This window comes from Pagrus major, chromosome 5 (assembly GCF_040436345.1).
Source record: "Pagrus major chromosome 5, Pma_NU_1.0".
Classification (NCBI taxonomy): domain Eukaryota; kingdom Metazoa; phylum Chordata; class Actinopteri; order Spariformes; family Sparidae; genus Pagrus; species Pagrus major.
In genome coordinates, this window is record NC_133219.1 from 7,796,071 (window position 1) to 7,822,041 (window position 25,971).

A 25,971-nucleotide genomic window follows, 5' to 3' on the forward strand; every position below is an offset into this window, starting at 1 on the left:
CGGAGAAACTCTCCTCTGCCCTTTGGACCCACGGCTGATAAAAGGGCAGTCGGTCCTTGTCAGGGGAGCAACTAATGATGAAGTGGTGGGATACATGTAGACTCATAACGTTACACGGCTTTAACTCAAGTGTGGAGACATGGTAAGTTATGTAACGCTACAACTAGTGCTTAAAAATAGTATCTAAAGTAATTGTGAAGTTACTAACGAGGCCAGCTTGTTTCCAGCGGGTGTGTACAAATAGCTCAGCTATTTATTTAACACTACTTATTAGCTGTCGCTAGCAAATGGCTAATGATAGCAAAGTTTCGAAGTGATTTCACTGTTAACTGGCTAGCTAACATAAACATATAACCTAGCTAGCTAAATGTCATGTAACAAATGCAAGGTTAGTAAAACGACTTACTCTGCTCTGTAACCAGCGTACACTTGAGATAAATTATATTTTATTTTACTGCGTCCTGTTTGTAAAGTATAGGTACTTTTATTAGACATAACTAGTAATGTTACTCACTTTACGGGTGGGAACCTAACGTGAACCTGCTTGACATGCTTAAGTTTAGCTAGGATACTGGTACTTTGAATATATATTTATTATAATTTTGTGCATCTTTATACTTAAACTCCACAACTTTTCAGAGGAAAAAATACGCTTTTACACTAGATAATCAACTCTTATCTGATGGTAGTTGCTACCAGATATATATATATATACATTTTACAATTTTACAATATCCAATTTATAATTTTACATGCTAAAAAAAATCACATCTGGGTTTGTCATCAAAAACTTCTGTTGGAAAGCTGACAAGTTAGTTAAAATAGGTAACCTTGTGTTTTTGTTTTAGAAATTGTGATTATTTTTTTGGATGGTAATAAGGGATGGGTAATACGGGGTATATGTCTCATACAGAAGTGCTTGCCCACCTCTTTAATTATGAAATAAAATGAACACAAATAAAATATATATACGAATATGTGTATAGATTAGAGCCCAATCAATAATGTAGTTTTTGGGGCTGATACCGATATTAGGGAGTAAAAAAAGTTTTGAAATCGTTTTATTGGCAGATATTCTGTCATCTATCTATACAGAATATCTACATATACACACAGTTTTTTGCAGTGATCCCTCAAACTTATTAACACTGAAAATAAGACAAGTATACAGTGGAGGCAGGATATTGTACAGTTTAACAATAAACTTTATAGTGAAAAGTGACATCAGTGCACTGTAACAATAAACTTACAACTACAAGCATCTTTTTTGGCTTTATGTTCTGTACAAAAAGTTTTCAAAGCGGTGAATGTGGGGCAACATATACACTGATACAGTTATATCTGTGATAGGTCTATGTCAGTCGATAAAATCAGCTGCCTGATATATTGGTCGAGTATAAATTCTCATTTAGAGCACAGGATCTTTAAAACAGTGGTTCTCAAACTTTTTCTCGTCAAGGACACCTAAACTGACACAAAAAAGACCACGGACCCCATTTGTTAAGAATTTTGTCTGTAGATGTTTTATTACAGTGTATGAAACCCATCAACAAAATAGTCACACTTTCTGTCATTGTGTTAATCATGGATAGAATTAGTGAAAGTGAAAATACAGTAAATTATTCCCATTTTTGCTGGGGAAGCCCTGGAACCCCCTCAAGGACCCTTTGAGGTCCCCAGATCCCACCTCTGCTTTAAAGTAATGCTTTAGTTGTTTCATTATTAGTCATGTGGCAATTCTAAAATTAATACTGCAGCACATGGTAAACTAGTGAGCTTTATTGTCTGTAGAGAAATATAATTACTGTGATACCACTGTGAGCTACATCAGCTACACTTCATAGCCCTGTTTAGTGTTTATACAGTCTGACGCAGGGAGGAGGCACACCAGCAACCAGCCATGTGTACTAATCTCAGGAAGGGGATGTATGTGTGTATGTTTCCTACCAACAATACTCTCCTCAGTGAGGCCATTGTTAAATTTGTCTGGTAAACGGAGCACAGGAGCAGGACAGACCTTGAAAGACCAGGGGAAGCAGTAAGAAAAGACGGCTGTGAAGTTGAATGAGAGACTATATCTCACATCCCGTCAGTGTTTTTAAGAGTGCAGTTCAGGTTTCTGTGACAGGGAGGGACCTACAGTTCACTCCCTGTGAGGCTGCTGCCGGCACTGCAATGAGCTTCACTGAGAAGGTCACTGATCACAAAAATTCTGGAATAGTGTGTTTTCTGGCTTGAGGATGAGATTGACAACACAGTTGAGGATATAGTGAGTATCTACTCCAGGATTTGTTAACTGAAAGTAAATATTTTCTCTTCGCATTGCAGTCCCGAAAGTCTTGGATTGAGGAAACCTTCTTCAAGAGAGAGTGTGTGAAGTTCATCCCCTCCTCTCGGGATCTACACAGGTAAACTGGAATCTGATTGCATTGATGAGCTTCCAAACTAGCGTAACGCACATGTTTTTATGATTCTCAGAAGAAACACACAAGGGTTTGTTTAGTCAGAACACTGTAATATTAACAGCAGTAGTTGGAAACAACATTTTTCTGAGAGCAAAACTATTTGGCACTCAGCCCTTACTTCCAGGAATAGAGACCATGTGGATTCTTTGATAATGTGTTATTTCCTGTTTCTTTCAGATGTATTCCAGTATGCCAAGTATGCCAAAACTTGATCAGGTACAGTTTATGAGTTTGTGTGTGTCTTTATGCCATCCTCAAGCTCAGTATATTCCCCTCCTACACTCCACCCCCTATTCCAGTGAAGCATTACTTTTAGTCTAGTGTAGATTTATGTCTTAGTTTTTCCCACAGTCTTTAGTTTTGCTGTGTTTTTGTTTCTCTTTCCTTTTTCTCTTACAGTTATTTTGACAGACATTACGATTGCGATATGCTTCACGGTTTGCAGTGATGGAATGTAACTAAGTGCATTTACTTAAGTACTGTACTTACGTACAATTTTGAGTACTTTCATTTTCTATTTCTTACACTTCCACTTTGCTACATTTTGTAGGCAAATTTTACTTTAACTCCACTACATTTATAGGATAACTTACTTAAGTTATCCTGTAAATGTAGTCTAATTACTATGCAGATTAAGTGCTTTATCAGAACGAAAGTAGTGTATTTTAAACTAATTAAAGTTATCAGAGATCGGATAGAATAAAACACATACTCCAACAATAAGATAAAAGCTAAATATTGGATCTAATTATTGGCCAGGTCGATAATCAGGCCCCCCATAGAATACAGTATATACAGCACCTATAAAAAGTCTTCACCTTCTTGGATGTTTTCCCCTTTTATTGCTTTTATAAGTGCAATCATGGTCAATAAAATTTGGCTTTTTTGACAAAAAAAAAAAAGATTTCTACAGTGTATCAACAGTGAAGAAGATTTCTGAATGAATGAGAGATGTGTGTGGATTTTGTAGACTGGAAAAGACAACATAACTTAGAAACATAGAGAGGTAGACTCAAGGACAAAGGGAGGTGAAGAGGAAGGGAGGGACACAGGAAAAGGCGAGGCAAGGTCAGGTGTCAATGAATCATAGCTACCTAACAACACAACTTTGATTTTGAGGTGCTTTACAAACAAAAACCTACGTTTTATTAGCTCAAATAGAGTAATAACATGTAAGTGAATAGTGTCTCTGTCTAGAAAAAATAATCTGCCCCTGCCATGCTCAGTTACATTATCTTTCCATTGGCCAGATGTTGTTGTGGCCGCCTGATTGGGGAGCACTCCTGGCAAGAGTCCTCTCCCCCCATATCCCTCTATCCTCCTCCTGGACAGGACGTGGAGGAGGACTGGTCCATAGAGCTCCACACCAAAGCCAGTCCCACCAATGCCTATGGGATCGTAGACTTTGAGGACACTGCCACACGTGTCTGTCGGGCCAAGGTCAGTGAGTCTACTAACTACACTACATGTCTGCAGGCCAAAGAAAAAACGGTTGTTTGCTTCATTAGCATACCACATTTTTACAACTCCACTTCTGTTTTCTGCAAGGCATTACTCAACAAATAAATCCTCGTCCAGGAGTGGACAGGACAGGCATTTGGCTTTTGATGGTTGCATAAACAAGATTTGGTTTGCTATGATGTCAGATAGTATCTACTTCAAACAGTAGGAACAAAACAGCCACACTAGCAGCACCTGAGAAAAGTCCCTCAGTCCCCAACAGACCCATGTGTTTCCTGTCCAGTTTGTACGTGTGGCTGTGGACTCAAAGCCGGAGGCGCTGCTCCAACTGATGCTGAGGGAGTGGCAGATGGAGAGACCCAAGCTACTAGTGACTGTCCAGGGAGGCTCAGAAAACTTCACCCTGCCCCCGAAAGTCAAGCAGGCCTTCAGCAAAGGGCTGATGACTGCTGCCAACAGCACAGGGGCATGGATACTCACTGATGGCATCAATACAGGTAGGTGTTGTTATGGTTGTAAGATGTAAGATGTGTGTGTGTGTGGGGCAATATTTCTTATTCTTCTTGAACACACTGGATCTTGGGCTATTGTCAGATATGCCCTAGGGATGTGTGTGATTAGTCGACTTTTCGACCTTGTTAGTTATTGTTGGTATGGGACTAAAACAAATGTTATTTGTTTCACCATCATTCCTCATCATCAAGGTAATTAATCTCATCTATTCCTTTACTTGCTTTAAAAACAAATGCACACTCTAGTCATATCAAGATCTTTATTACAGGAGGCGGTGGTGTTCATTCCACATTTTGTCCACAGGGGCCACCAATCAACAAAAAATGAAAATTGCTTTTAGTAGCTTTAACTTTGTAGATTAAATTGTACTCAATTTTAACTGTTTTCTGTGCATTTTCTTACTTTTAGACAGGTCAGCTAGTCTAATTTTAGATTTTTCCAGATTTAAACGTCATGGAAATTAGTCATGAAAAACATCTCAGATTACCAGCATGGTCCTGTAGTTCCATAATGACACTCAGTTTAATCAGTGTTGGTCCTGAAGTGAAACGACTAAAAAACCTTATGTTCTGGCATGCCTGTGTGATGTTAAGTTGCCAAAGGGCTCAATTTTTAACAGCATGTAGATTTCTGTCCCCAGTGCCTCCTGATCAATTTTGTTGGGCTGTGTGAATTCAAATAGGTCTGTTCATTTGTACGGATTTCAGTCCATTCATCCTGTGTCCCCGGGTCTAATATGTGTAGCCGCATGAAATGTCCATATGTTTGCAGCTGCACCAAGATGAATTCTTGATGGTGTGTTTGATGCCTGTCTTAAGTCAGCTGCATTCTTTATTTATACTGTTGAATTGTATGTTTGCTGTGCACTCAGCTACTCTGTACATGCTTTCTAGGTGTGTCTAAGTATGTGGGCGAGGCAGTGAAAACATTTGGGAGCCACGACCTGAGGAAGAGAAACACTGTAGGCATCACACCATGGGGAGTTATTGACAACAACACGGACCTTATAGGCAGAGATGTGCGTACTACTGTACACCAAACACATGCAGATATTTCTAACGAGTCTTTGAATATTGTTTTACTTTGATTGACTCCTGGTTGATGTGACATTCACTCAAAATGATTCAGGTGTTCAGGCCCTACCAGCCACTGGGGAACCCTCTGAGCAAGAGGGCCTGTCTTAATGGTTTCCACTCCCACTTTCTGCTGGTGGATGATGGGACGCTGGGAAAACATGGCTGCCAGCAAGGTCTCCGGAAGAAGCTGGAGAAACACATCCAACTACAAAAGATACACCCCCGTGAGTCAGTGTGTGTGTTTTTGTGTAATACATACAGGAAGTGAGAAAAGCAGAGGGGTTGGATGTGACTAATGTTATTATTCCCCTCTGCTCACCTCAGGACTGAACCAAGGAGTGCCGGTGGTGTGTGTGGTGGTGGAGGGAGGCCCTGCCATGGTGTCCACAGTGTTGGACTATGTGAGCAGTGTGCCCCCTGTGCCAGTGTTTGTGTTTGAAGGGTCAGGCAGGGCTGCCGACCTGCTTGCCTTCTTACACAAGCAGACTGCTAATGACAGGTATTCATGCTTACCTTAGAGTAGTAGATCTGAAGCAGTGGTTCCCAACAGCTCTGTCAGATAAACTAAAGTACCACTTCATCAACATGTTCTTAATGTCTGTGTTTGAATTGACTTTGAACTGGATGTTGTCAGTTTTTTCATACAGTTGTCTGTATTCACTCTACTACCACTTGAGACTACTACCACATTTATTAACTATTTCCACCGTTCATTTATCACTTAAAGCAGTCAATTTTAACTATTTATCATAACTTTTATCTTTCTATTTTACACATACTGTATATCACTTACTTTCAGCTATTACAACAATTTACTCTCCACTTTTAGCTAATTGTTTCAAATGTTTATTCATTACTTTCTGCTAATAATGTCAGCTATTAATCAGTTATTTATAGTTCATTATTTTAACTGTTTTTTAATTGCTTAAGCTAACAATTTTAGCCATTTATCAGTTACTTTTAGGTAAATATCTGAGCCATTTAACAATTATATTCTAGCTAAATATTCTTTAGCTAACTATTTCAACTGTTTATGATACTTTTAGCTAACAATGTTAACCATTTATAGATTATATTTTAGCTACCTATTTCAACTGGCTATTAATTACTTATAGCTTAAAATTTGAGCCATTTATTGGTTATTTTTTAGCTAACTATTTTACCTGTTTGTGATACTTACTATTTATTTCAATAATTTCTCTATTAATTTTAATGATTTTAACTATGTGAACAATTTATCCACTCCGTTTAGCTCTTTCACCATTTGATATTTTTAAATGGTTATTTAACCATTTAAGTATTGCTATGTTAAAGTTCTGGATAAATTTTGAAATACAGTAAGTAGATCATTAGCTACCATTTGAATAGCCTGGTTGAGAATCACTCATCTAAAGGATCTACATAATTGTGCAAAAGGAAACTTCTTGTTTAGTTTGATGGCGTTGTTATACCATAAGTAGAAACCGTTTAATTATTGAACATCACTGCATTTTGTAGGCAGTTGGACGCTGACATTAAAGAGGACTTCCATGTCAGGATTGAAGGTGTGTTTGGAGTAGAGAGAGGAGAAGCCTCTCAGCTCTACAATCTCCTCTTGCAGTGTATGGATCACAGACAGTCTGTAAGTAAAACACCATTTGCTGATGTGTGTGTTGTGATGCAATACATGTACGACTCATACTTCTTCACTATGTCTTTGAACAACAGATAACCATCTTCGACTCAGAGTCAGAAGACCACATGGCGCCTGATGCAGCCATTTTGACAGCTACTCTCAAGGGTACTTTTTTTTTCCTCCTGCTTGTGACAGAATAAAATTTTCAATACAGATATTTTGACATGTCATAGCAGGAAAACTGCAGGTGTGACTGATAACATCAACAATTCTTGCATTCTTTGTAAGTTTATCAGTTGCATGCTTGGAACCTGGGCTTTTCCCTGTGGAAGGTGTGCTATAGTCTAGGAATGCAGAGATTTAAGTTCAGTTGTATGTTTTTTGTTCTGTATGATGAACAGGTACCAGGGCCAGTCCTGCTGAGCAGCTGAGCATGGCACTAGCCTGGGACAGGGCAGACATTGCCCAGAAAGATGTCCTGGTGTACGGACAGCATTGGCAGGTGAGACTGCATAATTATTTGATATATTGCACACAAGTTACATGGTATTTTCTCAAAATCTTGATAGCTGTTGTCTTTTCGTAATAATTGTATGTTATATGTAGGTGGGTTCCATGGAGCAGGCAATGCTGGATGCTCTGGTGATGGACCGGGTCAGTTTTGTCAAACTGCTGATTGACAACGGCATGACTATGAGCCGCTTCCTAACTGTGGATCGCCTTGAGGAGCTCTATAACACGGTTATTATAATATATTTATTATCTACATGCTCCATTGCCACTTTATATTAGGCTACACATATAAACCATTTACTATTTGCTCTTCAGCATATTAGTAGCATATTTGCTCCTTATTAGTCATTATAACTCACAATTGCGTTTTCTGCATGGCCATATTATACAATTATTAAGCTATTAACTAAGAGTTTTCCCTCAATAACCTCCCAATTAAAGCTAATAAATAGTAAATAAAGAAGTTGTTGTACATGAGTCACAATCTTAACACGCTCAGTATGGGCCTTAAAAGGTGGTTGTACCACAAGAATATTCATTCTTTCTTAATTTCACTTGATAAATATAAGTATGTAACAAAAGACAAAACTATATGTGTAAAAAGAGTCCAAATAACTCCAAATTAATTCTCTCCAACTTAGAATATGTTCCATGCTAAAGTGAGATCGTGCTCATAAGCAATGCTCCCAGACAATGTTGGAGATTGGAATTTCCAAGTTGAAACCTCTGACTTCTGACCTCAGAGTGTTCCAGGTGCAAGACAGCAAAAGTGAACAAAAAACATGACTCAACGTAACAAAATTATGTCTCTTTGGCAAGTGTACACACAATTGGACCATCAGCAGTGCAGGCTCCATGCATTATAAATTAAATAGAGGAGGAAACAGACGGCATTTTATATTTTTATTTTCCGGCACTTTAATACTAGGAAACGTACATTTCATTCACTTACCTTTCACAAATACTGTAGTCTACAAATACAATAATAAAAATCCAATATGCTGCTAATATGCGAGCAAAAAGGAACCAGTTAATCGTTAATATGTGTTCCTTTATATAGTGTGTCATTATTATTGTTATTATCATTATTATTATTATTATTATTATTATGATTATTGTCCTATTGTGCTGCTGGAGGTCAATTAATGCTAACTTGTCTCCAAACAGATAAAGAAAAAGTACATTATAAAAACATTTTTTTGAGAAAATACTTTCACTCTGCTGTACTAGTTCCACTATTTTTCCCCCTCAGATGGCACTTTGCTACACAAACAGAAGAAATTCAGTTCTTCTGTTTGCGACTTTTGAAAAACAAATTTCATATCTGTAGCTTTGATTGAAATCACAATAATGCAATGTAAGTGTTTTGCACCAATAATCTCTGTGCTTCCTGGACAGTTGCTTTCAGGATATTTTCCCAGTTGTTGTTTTAGGATGCTTTCAAGATCACAAGACTCTTTTTCATCAATACACTCACACTTGGCATTCTCCACACTGCCTTTATCTTTTGTGTATTAAAGCCTGTTTACTTATTCATAACTTTGGGATAATAAGTCCCCCTAAGAAACAAGTTAAGGGCCCAAGAGCTGCTACTGTATATGCAGTATGCAACTGTGTTTGTTTTTTCTCTGATTTGGTTGTTGTTATTTACTGTTTACTTGTCTGTTTTCTTTGAATAATAATACATATTTCTCTCCACAGCCACAAGGACAGACAGACCGCTTCCTCCACCACCTTGTTGAAGATGTGAAACAGGTGAGTAGTGAGGCCAATGCCTATAATGATATGAATATTAAGTTATGTACATACAGATATTAAGTTTTAATTTCCCCGTAGCCTCCACATCTACATCTATATAGTGTATGGAGTGGTGGAAAGTAACAAAGTACTCAAATGCTGTACTTAGGTACAGTTTTGTGGTTCCTGGTCTTCCATTTTCTACTACTTTATAATTTTACTTCACTACATTTGAGGGGCAAATATTATACTTATACTAGTTACTTTGCATATTCAGATCATTAATATAAAATATAATTCACAAATAGATAATGATTTATGTTTATAGATATAACTATGTAAAGTCATTTAAATGAGTCTTACTTTTACCAGCTGCAACATTAAAGTGATAAATACATTAATGGATTCTGTATGTGTGTGCATCAACAGCATTGAGGGGAAGGGAAGGAATTGAATGCAAGGAATATTCAAGGATGACATTGTTAATGTACTACTTTTAAGAAAAGGAGCGATAGAAGAAAAAAAAAATACATGAATAAAATAAAATGAATTATAAGATAAACATAAATAAATAAAAGAGAATAAGGAGGAGGTGGAGTAGGAGGGAAGTTGAATGCTTAACCGAGGGGGGAGAGGAAAAGAAAATTAAGGTGCATAAATAAATAAACAGATAGTGGTCTTGGATTTGGAGGGTTATTCAGGCAAGGCAGAAGCTTGTTGGATTGTTGAACTGAGTGTATGTTTATTTTCTGTATCTTCGTGTATCTGTGTGTGTGTGTGTGTATGGTTGCGTGCGCGCACTTGTGTGTAAGTAGACTTCTCTTCCATTAGGTTACCGTCTTTCACTCATTGACATGGGCCTGGTGATAGAGTACCTCATAGGAGGAGCCTACCGCAGTACCTACACAAGGAAACACTTTAGAGCTGCTTACAGCCGCCTGCAGGAGAAAGTGAGCATCAATAGTTCAAACTGTATTTTATCTTCTGTGTTTTGATAAATCGTTATTTTCTTGTGTTTATCAGTTGTAATTACGCTTGACCTTTCTTTCAAATGATGCACTCTCTAGGAGGGTAGAAGGGACAGCTCCACCTCCTTGTCGAAACAGAGACGGGGATTAATACCAAATTCCAGCAGGGGCAAGAGTCTCCAGGACCTGCATTTCTTTAGAACTGCTCAGCCCTACAGACCAAAGGTTAGTGAGGCATTTTCTCAGTACTGGTGATATACTGTCAAACAAACAGTTTCCTTAAGTTAATTAATCCTATTCCTGGTGTTGTTTCTAGTAGGCACCTTTTGGATCTCTAAGGCAGTCCTAACATCTTTTAAACTGTGCCTTTTTTTTGTCCTTCTGCCTCCCATTTCTAACCTTTTCTTATTTCCTTGTTCCATCTCTCCTTCCTCGGCAGTGGCTCAGTCGGTAGAGACTTGGCTTGGGGACTGGAGGGTGGCCGGTTCAAGTCCAGCTACAGACCATAATATGGAAGTGGGCTGGCAGCTGAAGAGGTGCCAGTTCACTTCCTGGGTTACTGCCGAGGTGCCCTTGAGCAAGGCACCAAAACCCCCATGTGCTCCCCGGGCGCCTGTCATGGCAGCCCACTGCTCCTAGTTTGCAGTGTGTGTACATACAATGTGTAGCTAGTGATGGGTTAAATGCAGAGGACTAATTTCGGGTGTGTTTGCATGTCGCATGTAAAAGACAACTGACAAAATAAAGATTCTTCTTCTTCTTCAATTCCCTCCCTTTTGTCCACACCTCTAACTTTTTCATCTAGGAGCAAGATGTGTCTCCCAGGAGCAGTCAAGAGATCCCTGTGACCCCTGTCCTCGATGCGCCACTGCTGGTTCCCTTTAACTTCAATGACCTCTTTGTATGGGCTGTGCTTCAACAACGGCAGCAGATGGCGCTGTTCCTTTGGCAGCATGGTGAGGAGGCGCTTGCACGTGCAGCAGTGGCCTGTAAGCTCTACCGCTCCATGGCCTTGGAGGCACGGCAGAGCAGCATGGAGGACATCATATCAGAGCGATTCAAGTCATATTCACTGTGAGTGTATGTGTGTGTTACTGTGTGTGTTAACAGCAGTGAGCATGGGACAGTTGCAACCTTACAAAGGACTGTAGTAGCATGATTAAAGATGCAATCAGTTTTGAAATACAGTCTAGTCTTGTGAGTTTGTGCATTTAAAGATCCTGCTGTCAATTTGAGAGTTACAGCGGGTTCAATCCTGTGTTTTTAATTTTTGATGATGCTGGTGCATTTTTGTTTTGTATGTTAAGATAAATATTTTATATTATTATGGACTTAATGCCTGCATATGGTTGCATGTCTGTCCCGTCTCTGTGTCTTAGGGAGTTTGGTCAGCTGGCGTTGGATGTGTTAGACTGTGCATTTCGTCAGAACGAGCAGATGGCCATGAAGCTGTTGACTTCAGAGATGGAGGCATGGAGCCACTTCACCTGTCTGCAGATGGCTGTCTCTTCATGTCATAGACCATTCGTCTCACACTCCTGCACCCAGACCCTCCTCACAGATCTCTGGACGGGTCCACTCAACATGAGAAAAAACTCCTTTTTGAAGGTAAACATTGCAAATATTGCAAGGGTTGTCATATAAAACCAGATACAGTTCATATTATGTTTAGTTTTGTTACACCTTTAAAGTTCTTGTTATTAATATATGAACAAAATTTCTCAGTGCATACCTGCACTTAACTTGTAACAAAGTATTTCTCCACTGTTATATTACTTCTTGCAAACATGCATGTGAAATGCTTGTATAGGCTAAGAGACTTGGAAATTAAAAAGAAAGAAAACCATGATGTGTTTTCCCTCTTCTTCCCCTCTTTCATCCCTCTATGCCTCTCTCTCTTCCACCCTGTCACTATAATTTTTCCATTTCTCTCTCACCTCTCCTTGATCTCATCCTCTTCCTCCTCGGCTTCTGGGCCTCTGTGCTCTCTCTTCCAGTGTATCCTGTGGCCCATCTTTCCTGCTGTTAGACATTGCGATTAAAAGAATCAAAATGCAATCAAACTTTCCCAAAAAAACATTTTCTCTTTTATCAAAATGCTCCAAATGCCTAATTTGAGTATTAAAATAACTAAAGTTTCCTGTCTCTCTCCAGCTGTCGCTATTTAATAAAGCAGAAATGCCCAAAAAATTATCTTAAAAAAGACATATTGCTCAATTAAGCTTATGTTTGTTTCTGGATAGTTGTACAAGCTTACATGACACACTTGTTATCTCTTTCTTTCAGATTATTTTGAGCCTTCTTCTGCCCCCCGCCATCTTGCTGCTGGAGTTTAAAAGCAAAGCTGAAATGTGCCATGTACCACAGTCCCATGAGGCTATGCTGTTTGGACTCGACTCTGTGAAGTCGTTACCAGCCCACGAGGGAACTGATCACACGGTAAAGAGCCAGTAGTACACTTATCCAGCACAGTTTTTAAACTAGAACCACAACAGCCTCAGTATCGTGCTTTTCTTGTCTTGTCTTTATTCTCTCCCCTGTCCTTCTCTCCTCTCACAGGCCAGTCAGGATGCAGAGCGAGGCCTGTCTTTCCATGAAAAATGTCTTGGCCCTGTGTCAGAAACTGTATCCTCTGTGACTGTGCATTGTCTGTCCTGGATCAAAAAACTCTATGAATTCTACACAGCGCCTGTTGTCAAGTTCTGGTTTCACACAGTAGGTGGTGTGCATGTTGTTACACTTGTGAATAAATGTAAAATATTTATCTGTCTGGGCTGAGAGTATCTCCCTCTCGTTGATGTGTGGTATTTATGTACACTGCTGTTAAAAAGTTTGGAGTTTGAAGCTTTGACGAATTTCTCTTTTTTAATGGAAATATAGTCTAGAACAGCTATTCCCAAATTTAAAAATGACGTGACCCAATTTGAAAATCTTTAGGGGCCCACCCAAACATATGATACTAAGATTAAGTGTGATACTAAGATACTAAGATTAAGTGTTTCCCCAGAATAATTTTTATTTTATGTACAGAATAATACTGTGTGAACATGGGTCTACAGCAATGCAGTGAAAATTATTAATCCATCCAAATACATGTAACACTATATAAACTTGCATGTCTTTCAACACATGCAGTTATTACATCACAGCTGGAAAGATTCCCATGTAATATTTGAGGGGTTTAACATGTTAGCCAGGTAAAAATAGTTCAGATAAATGAAGACAAACACGTCATTTAACTCCTTTTTCTCAGTTCTGATTACTTTTAAATATTTTTAAATAGTGATATTAAAGCATACATATTTTATGGTAAATTACACTTATTTACATAATTGAAAATTAAAAACTTTTCATTTATTTATTGTAAATGACCTCCTGTGGCCCACCTGCAGTACCTTCACAGCCCAACAGGGGGCCATGCCCCACACTTTGGAATCATCGATAATGTGGCAAATGGCGGATTTTCAGCAACCGTAACTCCTGTGTTCCAGTGGCAAATTCTGTTTGTTGATCCTAAATTAAGCAATTTAGCACAGTTGACGACTATTTTGCTGTTTAAAAACAAAAAAAAAGTGTCTTTCTTTAGGCTAATTAAGTATCTGAAGCAACCATAGCTGCAGTTACTTTTATGGACAAACAAAGAGCTTTTCTTTAGAAACTTGACAATCACTTAATATGATAAGGGAAGGCTATTCTCAACTCTACATAGCTGTTGTTGGAGCTGCTTGTGCAATAAAGAGCTCATCAAGCCAATCCAACCTATGGGAGGTGCTACAGGGATGACATTTCTGAAGATTACCTTGACTAATGGACAGCTAGAAAGCCAAAGATCTGCAAGGGTGTTATTGCTGCAAACGGAAACTTATTTGATGAAAGACAGATTGAAGTTTAACCCTAACCCTTGTTGATTGAAGTAGAACTTTTCATTTTAACCCTTTCAATGTCTTAACTATGTATTGTTTTAGAACTTTTACACTTAAATAAAACTATTGGTATTTGTGGTTAATCTGAAAATGTCCAAGTGATTCCAAACTTTTAAAAGACAGTTTGCATGATCTTTTTTCTAATTTCTCCATGTCTCTCTCTCATGTTGCTTTGTCTCTGTTTCCACTTCAGATATCCTACTTGGCCTTTCTGATGTTATTCTCCTATGTCATCCTGGTGAAGATGGGGGATCAACCCAGTGTTCAGGAGTGGCTGGTTATAGCGTACATCTTGTCCACAGCAGTGGAGAAAACAAGAGAGGTGAGAGAGCCAGAAGAGAGGCTCGTTCTATTCTCGCCTTTGTGATTTTTTTAGTTGTTTATGTCCACTGGTGTATGCATTTGTGATACATGTTTCAACCATTAAACCATGGCTTAAAAAGTGTCATATGGAATATACAATAAAAGTAATTAGTATATAATACAATGCATAAAAATCTGAGCTTAATGATTAGAATATCCAAATATATACCTCTTTCTTAGGTACTGATGTCTGAGCCGAGGAAGCTGAGTCAGAAGCTGAAGATTTGGTTCTCAGAGTACTGGAACGTATCAGATTTCATTGCCATCCTCCTCTTTCTGGCTGGACTGATAATGCGTTTGCATGCTAACCCCTACCGGACAGCAGGGCGCATCAGTTACTGCCTGGACATCATCTTCTGGTTTGTCAGGGTGATGGATCTGTTGGCTGTCAATCAGCATGCTGGACCTTACCTCACCATGATCACAAAGATGGTGGGTAGCAACTGTACGCTACTAGATGGAGAGAAGGAAAGGGAAGAAGAATTTTTGTTCACCTATGTCTCCTCTCTGTGTGTGTCTTCTCAGACCAGTAACATGTTCTTCATCGTGGTGATGATGGCAATAGTGCTGTTGAGCTTCGGGGTGTCCAGGAAAGCCATCCTGTCACCAGATGAGAAGCCGTCCTGGAGCCTAGCTCGAGATGTAGTCTTCCAGCCCTACTGGATGATCTATGGAGAGGTCTACGCATCGAAGATAGATGGTAAGTGGTTCAATAGAAAACATTAGATTAGATTAGATTAGATTAAAGGGTAATTTCAGTATTTTTCGGCCTGGATCCTATTTTATCATATTTTTGTGACTGATAGGGTCAAACTTTCAACTTGTCTTCACAGAAAATAAATGACCTGATCCTCGACTTGGACTTAGAAGTTAAAGACCTGTGACTTAAGACACAATAACTCGAATGACTTGTCTGTGTTAATTTTATGCTTTAGGTTTAAATATTAATATAAAGTAATTCTGTGTGTGTGTTTGTGTTTTTTAACAGTCTGTGACGACGATCATCCATGTCCGCCTGCTTTCTTCCTCACGCCCTTCCTCCAGGCTGTCTATATGTTCTTCCAGTATATCATCATGGTCAACGTTCTCATTGCATTTTTTAAGTAAGCGTGTTTTTAAAAAAAATTAAAAATCTAATTTTATTTTTTACAGTGCAGGACTCCCAATAAGAGCACTTCTATTTTAATGAATGTTGTTTTCTGAACAACAGCAACATCTACTTTGACATGGCATCGATATCCAATAAGCTGTGGAAGTACAACCGCTATCGCTACATAATGACCTATCAAGAGAGGCCATGGCTGCCTCCACCCCTTATCCTCCTCAGTCACATGACCCTAGCTTTGAGAGCCATCTACAGGAGATGTCGTGGAGATGCTGAGCAAGAGGAGAGAGCCTCTGGACTTAGTGAGTACTACAGTGTGCATGTGTGTGGATAGAAAACGTATTTAGCAGTCATCTACACACATCTTACAAGCCAGTTCACTTGTTCCCTCTTCTGCCTCAACCAGAGCTCCTTCTGGGCCATGAGGATCGAAAGAAGCTCCACGAGTTTGAGGAAAAATGTGTCGAGGCCCACTTTCATGAGAAGAGTGATGGTCTCCACAGCAGTCAAATTAACAGGATCAGAGCCACAGCTGAGAGGTTAGATTGATATTCTTATAGATTTGTATAAACCAGGAGTGTGGAATTAAAGGGAAGCTTCTCGATGTGTGTTACCCTCCAGCTCTTGTGTTGTCTTCCTGCTGGCCTTTGTGATTTTACTTGGGTCCTTGCACAAGATGTTGTAGAGTTAATGCTTATGTAAACAGTGACCTTGGATAGAAACACAACGTACTGGGGGCTCTAAATGATGTAACTGAGAAGAATGTCTTGAAAACTAAACATTTATGGGTTTAGTGGCCTGTACAAGTTGGTTCTGGTTTTGTGTACCAAATTGATAATAGTGTCTATAGTAAGTAGGAGGTCAATCATCTGTGTCCAATGCTAAAACCAAAATGTTCCTCCTAGTGACTCACCCACAGTGGGTCCTTCTATCATTGTTTTTTTCCCTCATTATCTTATGAGGGTAATATATAACGACTTATTTAAGTTGCAGCCGTATGCAGTGACCTCATACGACTTTTCAAAAATTGACCTTTTTTCTGATTTAGATAAAGTGCATGTGAATAATAACATTAACATGAATATTCAATTTAATGCAAAATACTTTATTTGTCCCTCAAGGGGCAGTTCAAGGCAAGCAAGTGTGCAAACTAGGGATGTCAACGATTAACCGTTAGAAGGCTAACTGCTGAGAATATTTTTGACCGGTTACGCATGTTGTTCCGTAGGTTAATTTGCATACAGACACACTGTTTGCTAACAGCTTCACAAGAGCAGTCTGATGTAAAAAGGGAAGTGTGCTACAAGAAGCTCAGTTCTCCAGAAAGGCAATCTCTCATTTAGGAAATTTGGTAGTTCCTTATGTATTTCACATCAGTTTGCATTGTTTCTTAATAATTATCAGGTTAGCTATTGGTTAGTAACTAGTTAGTGGGTGTCGGCTTTTCAAAAGCAAAATGACCTGAAACTGATGTCCCTGGTGCAAACAGAATTACACACAGACACTTAATTTAGGTACAAACAAAAAAACCAAAAACATCTAAAAATACAATTATGACACATGTTAGAAGGCCTACAGAAGGATTAGTATAAGGTCATTTGACCAGGGACAGCAGATGTGAATTAGCTTATAGCTAACTCTGGTACAGCTAAGAAGCTGTGCACTGTCCCTGTCAAATAAACAAATAATCAAGTATTTCTAAGAGCTGTATCATTTGGAAGCGTCTATGACATTACTTATCACCCACCTACAATGCAGTACTGCGTTCCCATCCAAGACAGCTTAACATCCATTCACACCTGGGCTCACCTAGACCTAGCAACCCACATGAAGGCCGGTTGGGTCAACGACCCACAAGTGGCCCTAACGACTCTGAAACTCAGTGCTCACACGTGTCCTTAACGACTCTGTAAGGACACTCCCACACAGAGTTTAAAAGCCTGCAACTCCCCTCCAGTTAGTTAGAACTGAGGAAGCCTCTTGGATGAAAGGTGTAACGTCTTCAAGAGACTGAAACAAGTCCAGTTGCCTATGATACAGCACTTAGATTTACCATGACCTGGATGACTGAGAACCTTCATCAACAAATAAATAAGTAAATACATTTATTTTAGTAAGTAGTCTACTAAGTATATATTCCCGTCCAACTCACACAGTCTGTGTACTTGACGACACAGTCTCCCAGTTCATATGTGACATACAGTATTAAATGACATGTCATCATTGCATGCTGTCAGGCTCATTGTGACATTGTTATGAACTATATATATATATATATATGTATATATATGTATATATATATTTAACCGTGTTGACTTTTTCTCCAATATTTGGTTGGTGAAACTAAAGCCAACAAATGAAGCTGATAATACAAAGCCAAATTCCTTTCATCAACCTAAAAGCTCGCCATCTACACACTCTGATAATAGGTGGCAGTATGCACCTTTAAAGTTAGTTAGCAATCCGCAAATAACACAGAGAAGAAGACGAAGTAACGCAGCACACTGTTGTGGCACTTATGACCTGAAACTGCTGCACCTGGTTAGAGCCACACAGTTTAGACTAGGGAGCCAAGCATGACGTTGGTGGTGTGGGTGTTTTTTACGGTGTCAGAGGAAGACAACACAATTGCAATTGGCAGCACATGGTCTGCAAGGGTTCAGAGAGGAGGGAGAAAGTCTACAAGTTTCAAACAACAAACCTTACTAGAGCTGTGAAATATGTAATCATCCACCTATGCTCACTACATCTTTGCCTCTCAGGTGTGCATACACTACAAGTAATGAACCTTTTAAAATACAAAAATGTGAAATTATCCGTCATCTTATCAGTACTGGCCACAACACGCAGGTAATTATCAGTTCAGAAAAAAATCCATATCGTGCATAACTACCAGTGTTTTTTATTTTTTGTTGCACTAGGGCAGAGGAGATGTGCATGATGATTGGGGAAGTCACAGAGAAGGTCAGCTTCATTCAGGACAGCCTTGTAGATTTGGACGGTCAGCTGGGTCAACTCCAGGACCTGTCGGCGCTGGCTGTGGACACCCTCACTCTGCTCTCTGCTTCTGACAGCCTGCATCAGGAGGAGGCGCGCCTGGCTCAATGTCACCCCATCGCAGCGTCCCGACACATCCTCCCTCACAGCTGGAGCCTCCCGCACAGAAGTGGAGCAGACTGTGATGGGCTTAATGTGCGGCGAGTGATGGCCAAGTCGTGTAAAAGTACCCCGCCTTCTTTGCTGAAGGGCTACACTCTGGTGGCGAGTAGACGGGCATCACAGGAGTGTCATGTTGGAGCCAGAGGGAGCAGGGGAGGAAGACAAGGACGCACTGAGGACGGAGAGGAAGGAAAAAAGGAGGTACTCACAGTTTTCTTTTAATGCTGTCACTTCAGAACAGCTGCTGTAGGAAGTGAAAGAAATCTTCGTAAAGGGGCTCAGAAATTTAGTATTTAGTTTAATACCTATTTCTTTTCCCTAGTCTGCTACTGTTGACCATCTCAGCGAGAACTGGCCAGGAGTTTCTGGACCCGCATCCCGACAGACACCCTGTGAGTCCTGTGGACCATCCCGCTGTGCGTCTCCTCTTTCATCCAGAGGCGTGGAGTCACCACATCATAAACTCTGGACGTGTAGCCCATACCTGTATCCCAGTCAGGAGGAAACATCCATGGAGGAGGAGGAAGAGGGAGTAGAAGAAGAAGAACAAGAAGAAGAGGAAGAAGAAGAGGAGGAAAGAAGGCAAGAACAGCTGTCTGATACAGAAGCATCCAGACCCTCAAGCAGTGCTGTCCTTCTGTCTGAACCTCGAAACTTCTCTGAGGGTTTGGTAAATCCTGCCTTTTGTCCAGAAAATAGCCAACCAAGTTCTCACTCCAGACCCTCCAGCCAACAAGGAAGAGCTGTGAAATCCTGCAGGTGGGCGTGCCTGTCCAGAGACCGCCCCTACAGCCACTGCAGATCTCTGTCATCCAGTGTGGAGAATATGACCTTCTCTGGCACACCTCTCAGTCCAATGAGAGGGTCATTTCCTTCTCTTAATGAACCACTGACAAAAGAAAGTTTGTCTAGTGGGAGGAGTTTTAGGGATGACACATCACTACGATGCAGCAGGACCAAAGGTATTAATGCAGAGGCTAGAAAACATTATTTATTACAAATGATGGTTTAAGGTCCAGTGTGTTTGAATTAGGGGGCTTTAAGCTCAGTTCAGACCAAAGATTTGCAACAAGATGAAACCATTTTTATGTAGTGAAAGGTTGCAGCAGTATGAACTGGCCCTCTCAGCTCCACTCAAGCTGGCTGATGGTGTCCGCAGCGACTCAGCTTGTCAAATTGCCAGTGGCTGATTTTAGAACATAAGGCACATCAGCTGTTTCAACAGCCAATCAGCGTCTCGTATCAAAGTCAGCTGGTCATAATGTCAGCATTTTGGATGGAGGAAAGAAGGGTTAACATCCAACCATCCATTTGTTTGAGGAACAGCTCTGTCTGTATGACACAAGCCTTACAATTCTAATTTACTTATATCAAACTTTAAAAAGCCTGAAATGTTGGTATTTTGAATGCAAGTACGTAGAGTCATTGCTATGGAGATGATGCAACAACATGTCTAGTTTTAAGAACGTTACACTGGCACATTGCAAGTAGTCGCAAGTCTCAAATTGTCTCGTCATGACTCTTTGGTCTGAACAGGGCTTTAGGGGCAGAAATGGAATATACAGTACTGTTGGAAGAATTTGACACAATGGACATTTGAATCAAAAAATGCATTAATTAAAAATCTAGAAAGTACTAGAGGGATTATTCAGATGTGAAGCATTCCTTTACTTCATGTCTGCCTCTGCATATAACAGAGAAACAAATTATATACTAATCTAAAAAATCTGGATGTTCATTAAGTCTTTTGTGTACTGAATATACTTAAGTGTAAAAATGCAGACAGCCTTTCTGACAGCTCATGTGTGTTTTCTTTCTTTTTTTTTTGCAGAGTGGTCCAAGTCCTCTGACTTCACTCAAGTTGACAGCATAGGCAAAAGCCAGAACAGGAAGACGGTGAAGATACAAGAGAGCAGTCCAGAAACTGTAATGTGACACAAGATTTGTTTTTCAGAGCATACTGTTGAGATTTATTCATGACAATTAAACTCTCTCCATTATGATTCATTAATGCACTTAATACAACATGGAACATACAATTTAAATTTGAACTTTTCCACCTCTCTGTTTCTAATGGAAAACAGATAACCATGGAGTCCCACTTGTCTGATGCCTGCTGGAAAAGGTTCCGGAGATTTAGAGGGGAACCTACATGTTGGTCGGCTTCAACCAGCCTCAGTCAGCTCAGTAAGGAGCTAGCCATGTTTAAATTAAATGCACATTAGTAATTTGTGATACTGTCAGCATACTTCATCCATTGACCTGAATACAAAGTGGCACTAAAAGGAGAAGGAGAGGGTGATAAAGAGCTTGTTTGGCCTCTGAATTTATTTATGTAACCAATCCAGAGTAAACATTAAGAGACAAAGAACAGTCACCTAATAATATTTATAAAGTTATTTACAGTGTCGGCTTTGTTTTAAAGATTTGAATATTGGAAATATTAATATTGTTTCAGATTTTGAACCAATGGATTTGTTGCAGAAACAAGTGTTTTCCCATCAGGTAAATGTGTACCAAGTTGAAATATGTACTGTAGTAATAGTGGTAACATAAATAAATATTATTTATTATTATTATATAAATATTGAGGAACTACAATATGTATTGAGTGTATAATATGTCAGTGAGATTGGTCTGATTTTCTTTGCATTGGCCTTCAGGATATGTGGAGCCCCACTCATTCAGCATGGAACAGCTGGGCCAGATCCATGAGCAGGAGGTCTTCGTAAGTCAGCCTTTGTTTCGGCTGTCCATAATATTCGTAAATTTCAAATTAAATCAAATGTTTTCTTTATGTCTCTGTTGCAGTTTACAGAGTGGGATTGCCCCTGAAGGTATTTCTGAACATGGAGTGCAGACCTGTTTCCAATAAAATGTTTTTATACACACACATTCACTGGTTTTGTATTTAAATTTTTCCCCTTCTTTTGCTTGCTGCAGTGAAGAGCCCCTCATTCCAGTCCACTGACAATTTGTACCCACACTATTCAGGTACTAAAATAGTATTCAGAATATTAAATTAAGTTATTTTAGCTATCAGGCCTTTCACGATATTTACGTTATTGAGTTATTTTACATATCTTATTTTATCGACCTATAGATGTATGTAGATGTAGATAATTTTTGCTGGCCTTGATATGGCCTGTTTCCCTTCCCAAAGGAAGACTTTGGTGGGGAGGGTTTTTTTTAACATTTTATTTATTGATATTTATTTTCTTTATATATGATATTTAAATATTTTCTTAAAATGTCTGAATATTAAGAATTTAAAATTCACTGCTCTGAAAGGTTTTATTTGCTTTGTTATTCTGTATATTTTAAAATCAGTGGCATAAAATGGTCTTTAAGTGACAATAACTATTTATTGCAATTATTTCTGGGACAATATATTTCATCCAAGAAAAAGTAGTTATCATGACAGGCCTAGTGACTGTCAATATTTTTGGTGCATCAGACCTTAAAAGCTTCTTTTTTTCCCTTTTTAAATTTTTTTTTTACCTGGAATCATCTTTGTTGTGTTTGTGTGTTAACAGCTGTGGAGAGAAACAACCTAATGAGACTGGCTCACACCATCCCCTTCACACCTGTTTCCATTATGGGTAATTTTTTAGTTTGGTGTCACAGTAAACATATTTCTTGTTGATTACCACCTTCAATTTTTTTCTATTTCTTTCCATGCTCTTCATCTACTGTTTTCCTCATTCTGTGCAGGAGGTGAAGAGGTCAGCATCTACTCTCTGGAGGAAGTGCCCTCCAATGTTGACCCTGAATCCAACACAGTCTCCTCCTGGTCATCACGAGGCCTGTCTGCTATGCTGCAGCCCCTCTTCAGTGAGGAGGGCTCTCTGGATGGGGGTCTCCGGCGGGGCTGCAGGGTGCTGTGTACCTGGGCAGAACAGGACGTGCTCAGACCTGGTCTGGTGTACATAGTCAAAGCCTTCAGAGCGGAGGTGGTTCGTGCCTGGCAGAGGTACTTCCATGGTAGCACAGCACTGCAGCTTTGTTTAAGGGTATGTTTATCTAAAAAGTATATATGAATTCAATTGATTAGTAGAATTGCACCTACTTAGTTAAATGTTTGCAATTTGAAGTTTTAGCTTCCTGTAGGTCCAAATTTATTATCAACCTCTGTTTGACATCCCTGAAGGAGATCCAGCAGCAGAGAGCAGCCCAGAAGATGATGACAGTGTTCAACCAGGTCAAACCTGAAGATATACAACACTCACCAAGGTGTGTGTGTGTGTGTGACGTGTGTGCTTGTCTCCTCTCTTGTGTATGTCTCCTGTGTTTGTCTGAAAATCTCTGTTCTGTCCACCAGGTTTCTAGATGTATCGCTGGTCCTCTGGCATTCAAATGGCCAGTGGTTGACTATTGAGAGGAACATGTCTGGTGACTTCAGGAAGTACAACAACAACACAGGAGAGGAGATTGTCCCCTGCTGTTCACTGGAAGAAATGCTGCTAGCATTCTCCCACTGGACATATGAGTACTCATCTAGAGAGCTTCTGGTGCTCGATATACAAGGTAGGTTCTTTTACCGAGTGTTCACGGTTGCACAATAATTAAAATTTTATTGAAATCACAACATGGCCAAGTGGAATATTCACATCGTGGGTGCTGCATTTTTTTTGATAAAGATAAAGCATTGTGGTTCTACAGAGATGTCCCAGTCTACAAATCATATTCTTAAGACGTGAGGGGAAAAAATCACATCATCATCGCTCTATTCCTTTTCAGTGAAAATAATTACCAGTCCTCATAAAATTGTGACTCATATAGCAGTCAACCTCGTGACCTAATAAATTAGAGATATGACAATAAAAGATTTTATCATGGATCGCAATAAAAAACACACATGAATTTGATCAAGGTGATATTTCATTATCGGGAATCTTGTGAATCGAAATAATTATGAATATCTGGTTTCGTGATTTATGTTGAGCTGCCTAAGCCTATCACCATGACTGAAGGCATGGCTTGCACATACTAACAAATCAAATTGGAAGTGTGTAAATACTACGGATTCCAAACTAAAACACTACAGAGCAATGAGGGTACCACCATTTATTTATTGCGCATGAAGACCTTACGTTTTATGACTCCTTAAGATTCTTTGATCGTTTTCCAAAAAAAAGATGTGTGTCCTATCTGTGATGCAATAAAAATATTTTTTTTCCTGAGTGTCCTTGCCAAATATAAGGATAAAGTGATCCCAGTAGTGCAATTTTACTTTTATGAATATTTTGATGATTATCCGGATGATTTTATGAATCACAATTATGTTGGACAGGATAATTATGACATGAAATCTTCATATCGTCCCATACCTAATCACAATATCTGTCATTTATCTTTGTGTTGTTTTGTTGACAGGAGTAGGAGAAGAACTGACTGATCCAACGGTGATCATGGCAGACAATCAAAGGTATAGTGACCAGCAACAGATGGAGGTTATCAATAACGTTTGGTTCCAGAAATCTAGAAATTATCAAATTCTCTCTAACAGATGTTCAAACCTTTCTCTGACTCTGTTGCAGTGGTGGCAGGGGTGAGATGCTTTTTGGTCCTGATAACCTTGGAGATGCTGCCATCAGCGGGTTCCTGCAGAAGCACTCTTGTGGCGCCTGCTGCCGTAGACTGGGCCTAACAGGTCAGAAAATGTTCAGCATTGCTGTGGATGTGTGTGTGTGAGAGAGAGAGAAGTGGTGAGAGAGGATGTTTGTATGTTAACAAAAATACTTTGAGAATGATTTTTTAAATCTAAATCTGAAAACCAATATGTGATTTGCATTCTTTAGTGTATACAAAGGATTTTTTTTGTCATTTGTGTTTTTTTACTTGTGCACGTGTGTTTATGCATGTATTCGTATGTCACCTCTGTGTCGTCACTCTGGAGGCCTACGTTGGCTCTGAGATAAATCCCCAACAACTTCAAATGAAGACAACACACACCAACAGCCAGCTAATTAAGCCGCGAGTGTTCGTTTATTTCTATAACAACAGTAGTGTTTGAGGCATGGGGGTGGGCCCTGCTTTGTGCGTTGTGCTCCACGGCCTTTGATTACGTATTAATCATGTCTTTGTGCTGGCGATGTGCTGCTGAGACATTAGCTTTGATTAGCTATTAATTAACGTCTCTGGGTAGGCACGATACCGGCATCTGGAGGATAACTGCTCGGAAAGAAACTGTGCTCAAAAACAAACAAGCCCGGCAAACAAACACACAAACACTAACAATCAGACACAGTTGTTTTGATATTTCAAAGGTGCGTTGTGTTTCCTCTTCCTCTTCTTGTGTCCTCTCCAAGATTTCTCCAACAAATCAAACCAAATTATTCATGCTGGATGCATGGACTTCCTCCCAGGCCTGTCAGTATTCTCTTTCTTGTGATAATGACTGCGTTATTGGAACGACATGTCGCTAACTGATGTTTCTGTTGTTTTAGATTTAGGGAAGTGTTCGGACAGCTGCAAGAACAGCAGTGAGGCAGAGCCGACGGCGGGGAAGGAAGAACAAGAGAACGATGATACCGAGATGTAACCTTTGACCCAGGAAGTAGGGAAAAAAAGACACTTGCACTTTTACCAACACGTGTACGGAGACTGCCTGAACACACACTCACACATATGTTCTCACAAGATACTGTCTCGGTATCCTGCGGCAGCCCTGATTCCTTTGCAGTGGAAACAGTGTTGTATTTAATCATGAACAGTCTGTGACTAGACACTAGAGATTTAATTACTTTAATTTGTAAAAAAAGATATAATATAATAATATATTGTTTCACTGTAATAAGTAAGTACTGTCAGGAGGAAGGAAGTGTTGCATATTATTTTTTATAAAAATTGGTTTTATATAATTAAGCTTTATCCTATGAATCATAAAGAGAACAGTAACAACAAACTGCTTTTTCTAAATTACATTTTAAATAATTTTTTGTACTTTTTTGGTAAATATTTTGAATCTGACAGAAACCATGACTGTTAAAATTAACATATACATAATGTTCCAAAATTGTATCATGTTTGGATGAAATAAAAAGTGTGTATGTGACAGAATAACGAGGCAG

General features: G+C 39.3%; 1 protein-coding gene across 1 annotated transcript; it reads left to right on the forward strand.

Moving 5' to 3' along the window:
- Window positions 1-25,963, forward strand: trpm6 (transient receptor potential cation channel, subfamily M, member 6). The gene is made up of 40 exons (XM_073465418.1): window positions 1-142; window positions 2,329-2,408; window positions 2,643-2,681; window positions 3,716-3,905; window positions 4,210-4,423; window positions 5,333-5,457; window positions 5,568-5,739; window positions 5,840-6,014; window positions 7,013-7,136; window positions 7,223-7,295; window positions 7,532-7,632; window positions 7,737-7,871; window positions 9,345-9,398; window positions 10,196-10,330; window positions 10,448-10,573; window positions 11,154-11,422; window positions 11,728-11,956; window positions 12,635-12,787; window positions 12,908-13,063; window positions 14,465-14,593; window positions 14,815-15,066; window positions 15,160-15,334; window positions 15,623-15,737; window positions 15,845-16,041; window positions 16,146-16,278; window positions 18,661-19,099; window positions 19,221-19,860; window positions 20,730-20,824; window positions 20,983-21,085; window positions 21,357-21,403; window positions 21,562-21,626; window positions 21,710-21,735; window positions 21,842-21,892; window positions 22,435-22,500; window positions 22,613-22,911; window positions 23,049-23,131; window positions 23,220-23,425; window positions 24,275-24,326; window positions 24,439-24,551; window positions 25,348-25,963. The coding sequence occupies exons 1-40, from the start codon at window positions 140-142 to the stop codon at window positions 25,440-25,442; spliced, it is 5,934 nt and encodes a 1,977-aa protein (XP_073321519.1). The 5' UTR covers window positions 1-139; the 3' UTR covers window positions 25,443-25,963.
- The last annotated feature ends 8 nt before the right edge of the window (window positions 25,964-25,971 follow it).

What these genes read in the sequence shown, in the direction of transcription:
- trpm6 (XM_073465418.1), top strand. An exon ending in GTTCTCATTGCATTTTTTAA is followed by an intron (nt 15,738 to 15,844) that starts GTAAGCGTGTTT and finishes TCTGAACAACAG; the next exon opens with CAACATCTACTTTGACATGG. An exon ending in CACACCTGTTTCCATTATGG is followed by an intron (nt 22,501 to 22,612) that starts GTAATTTTTTAG and finishes CATTCTGTGCAG; the next exon opens with GAGGTGAAGAGGTCAGCATC.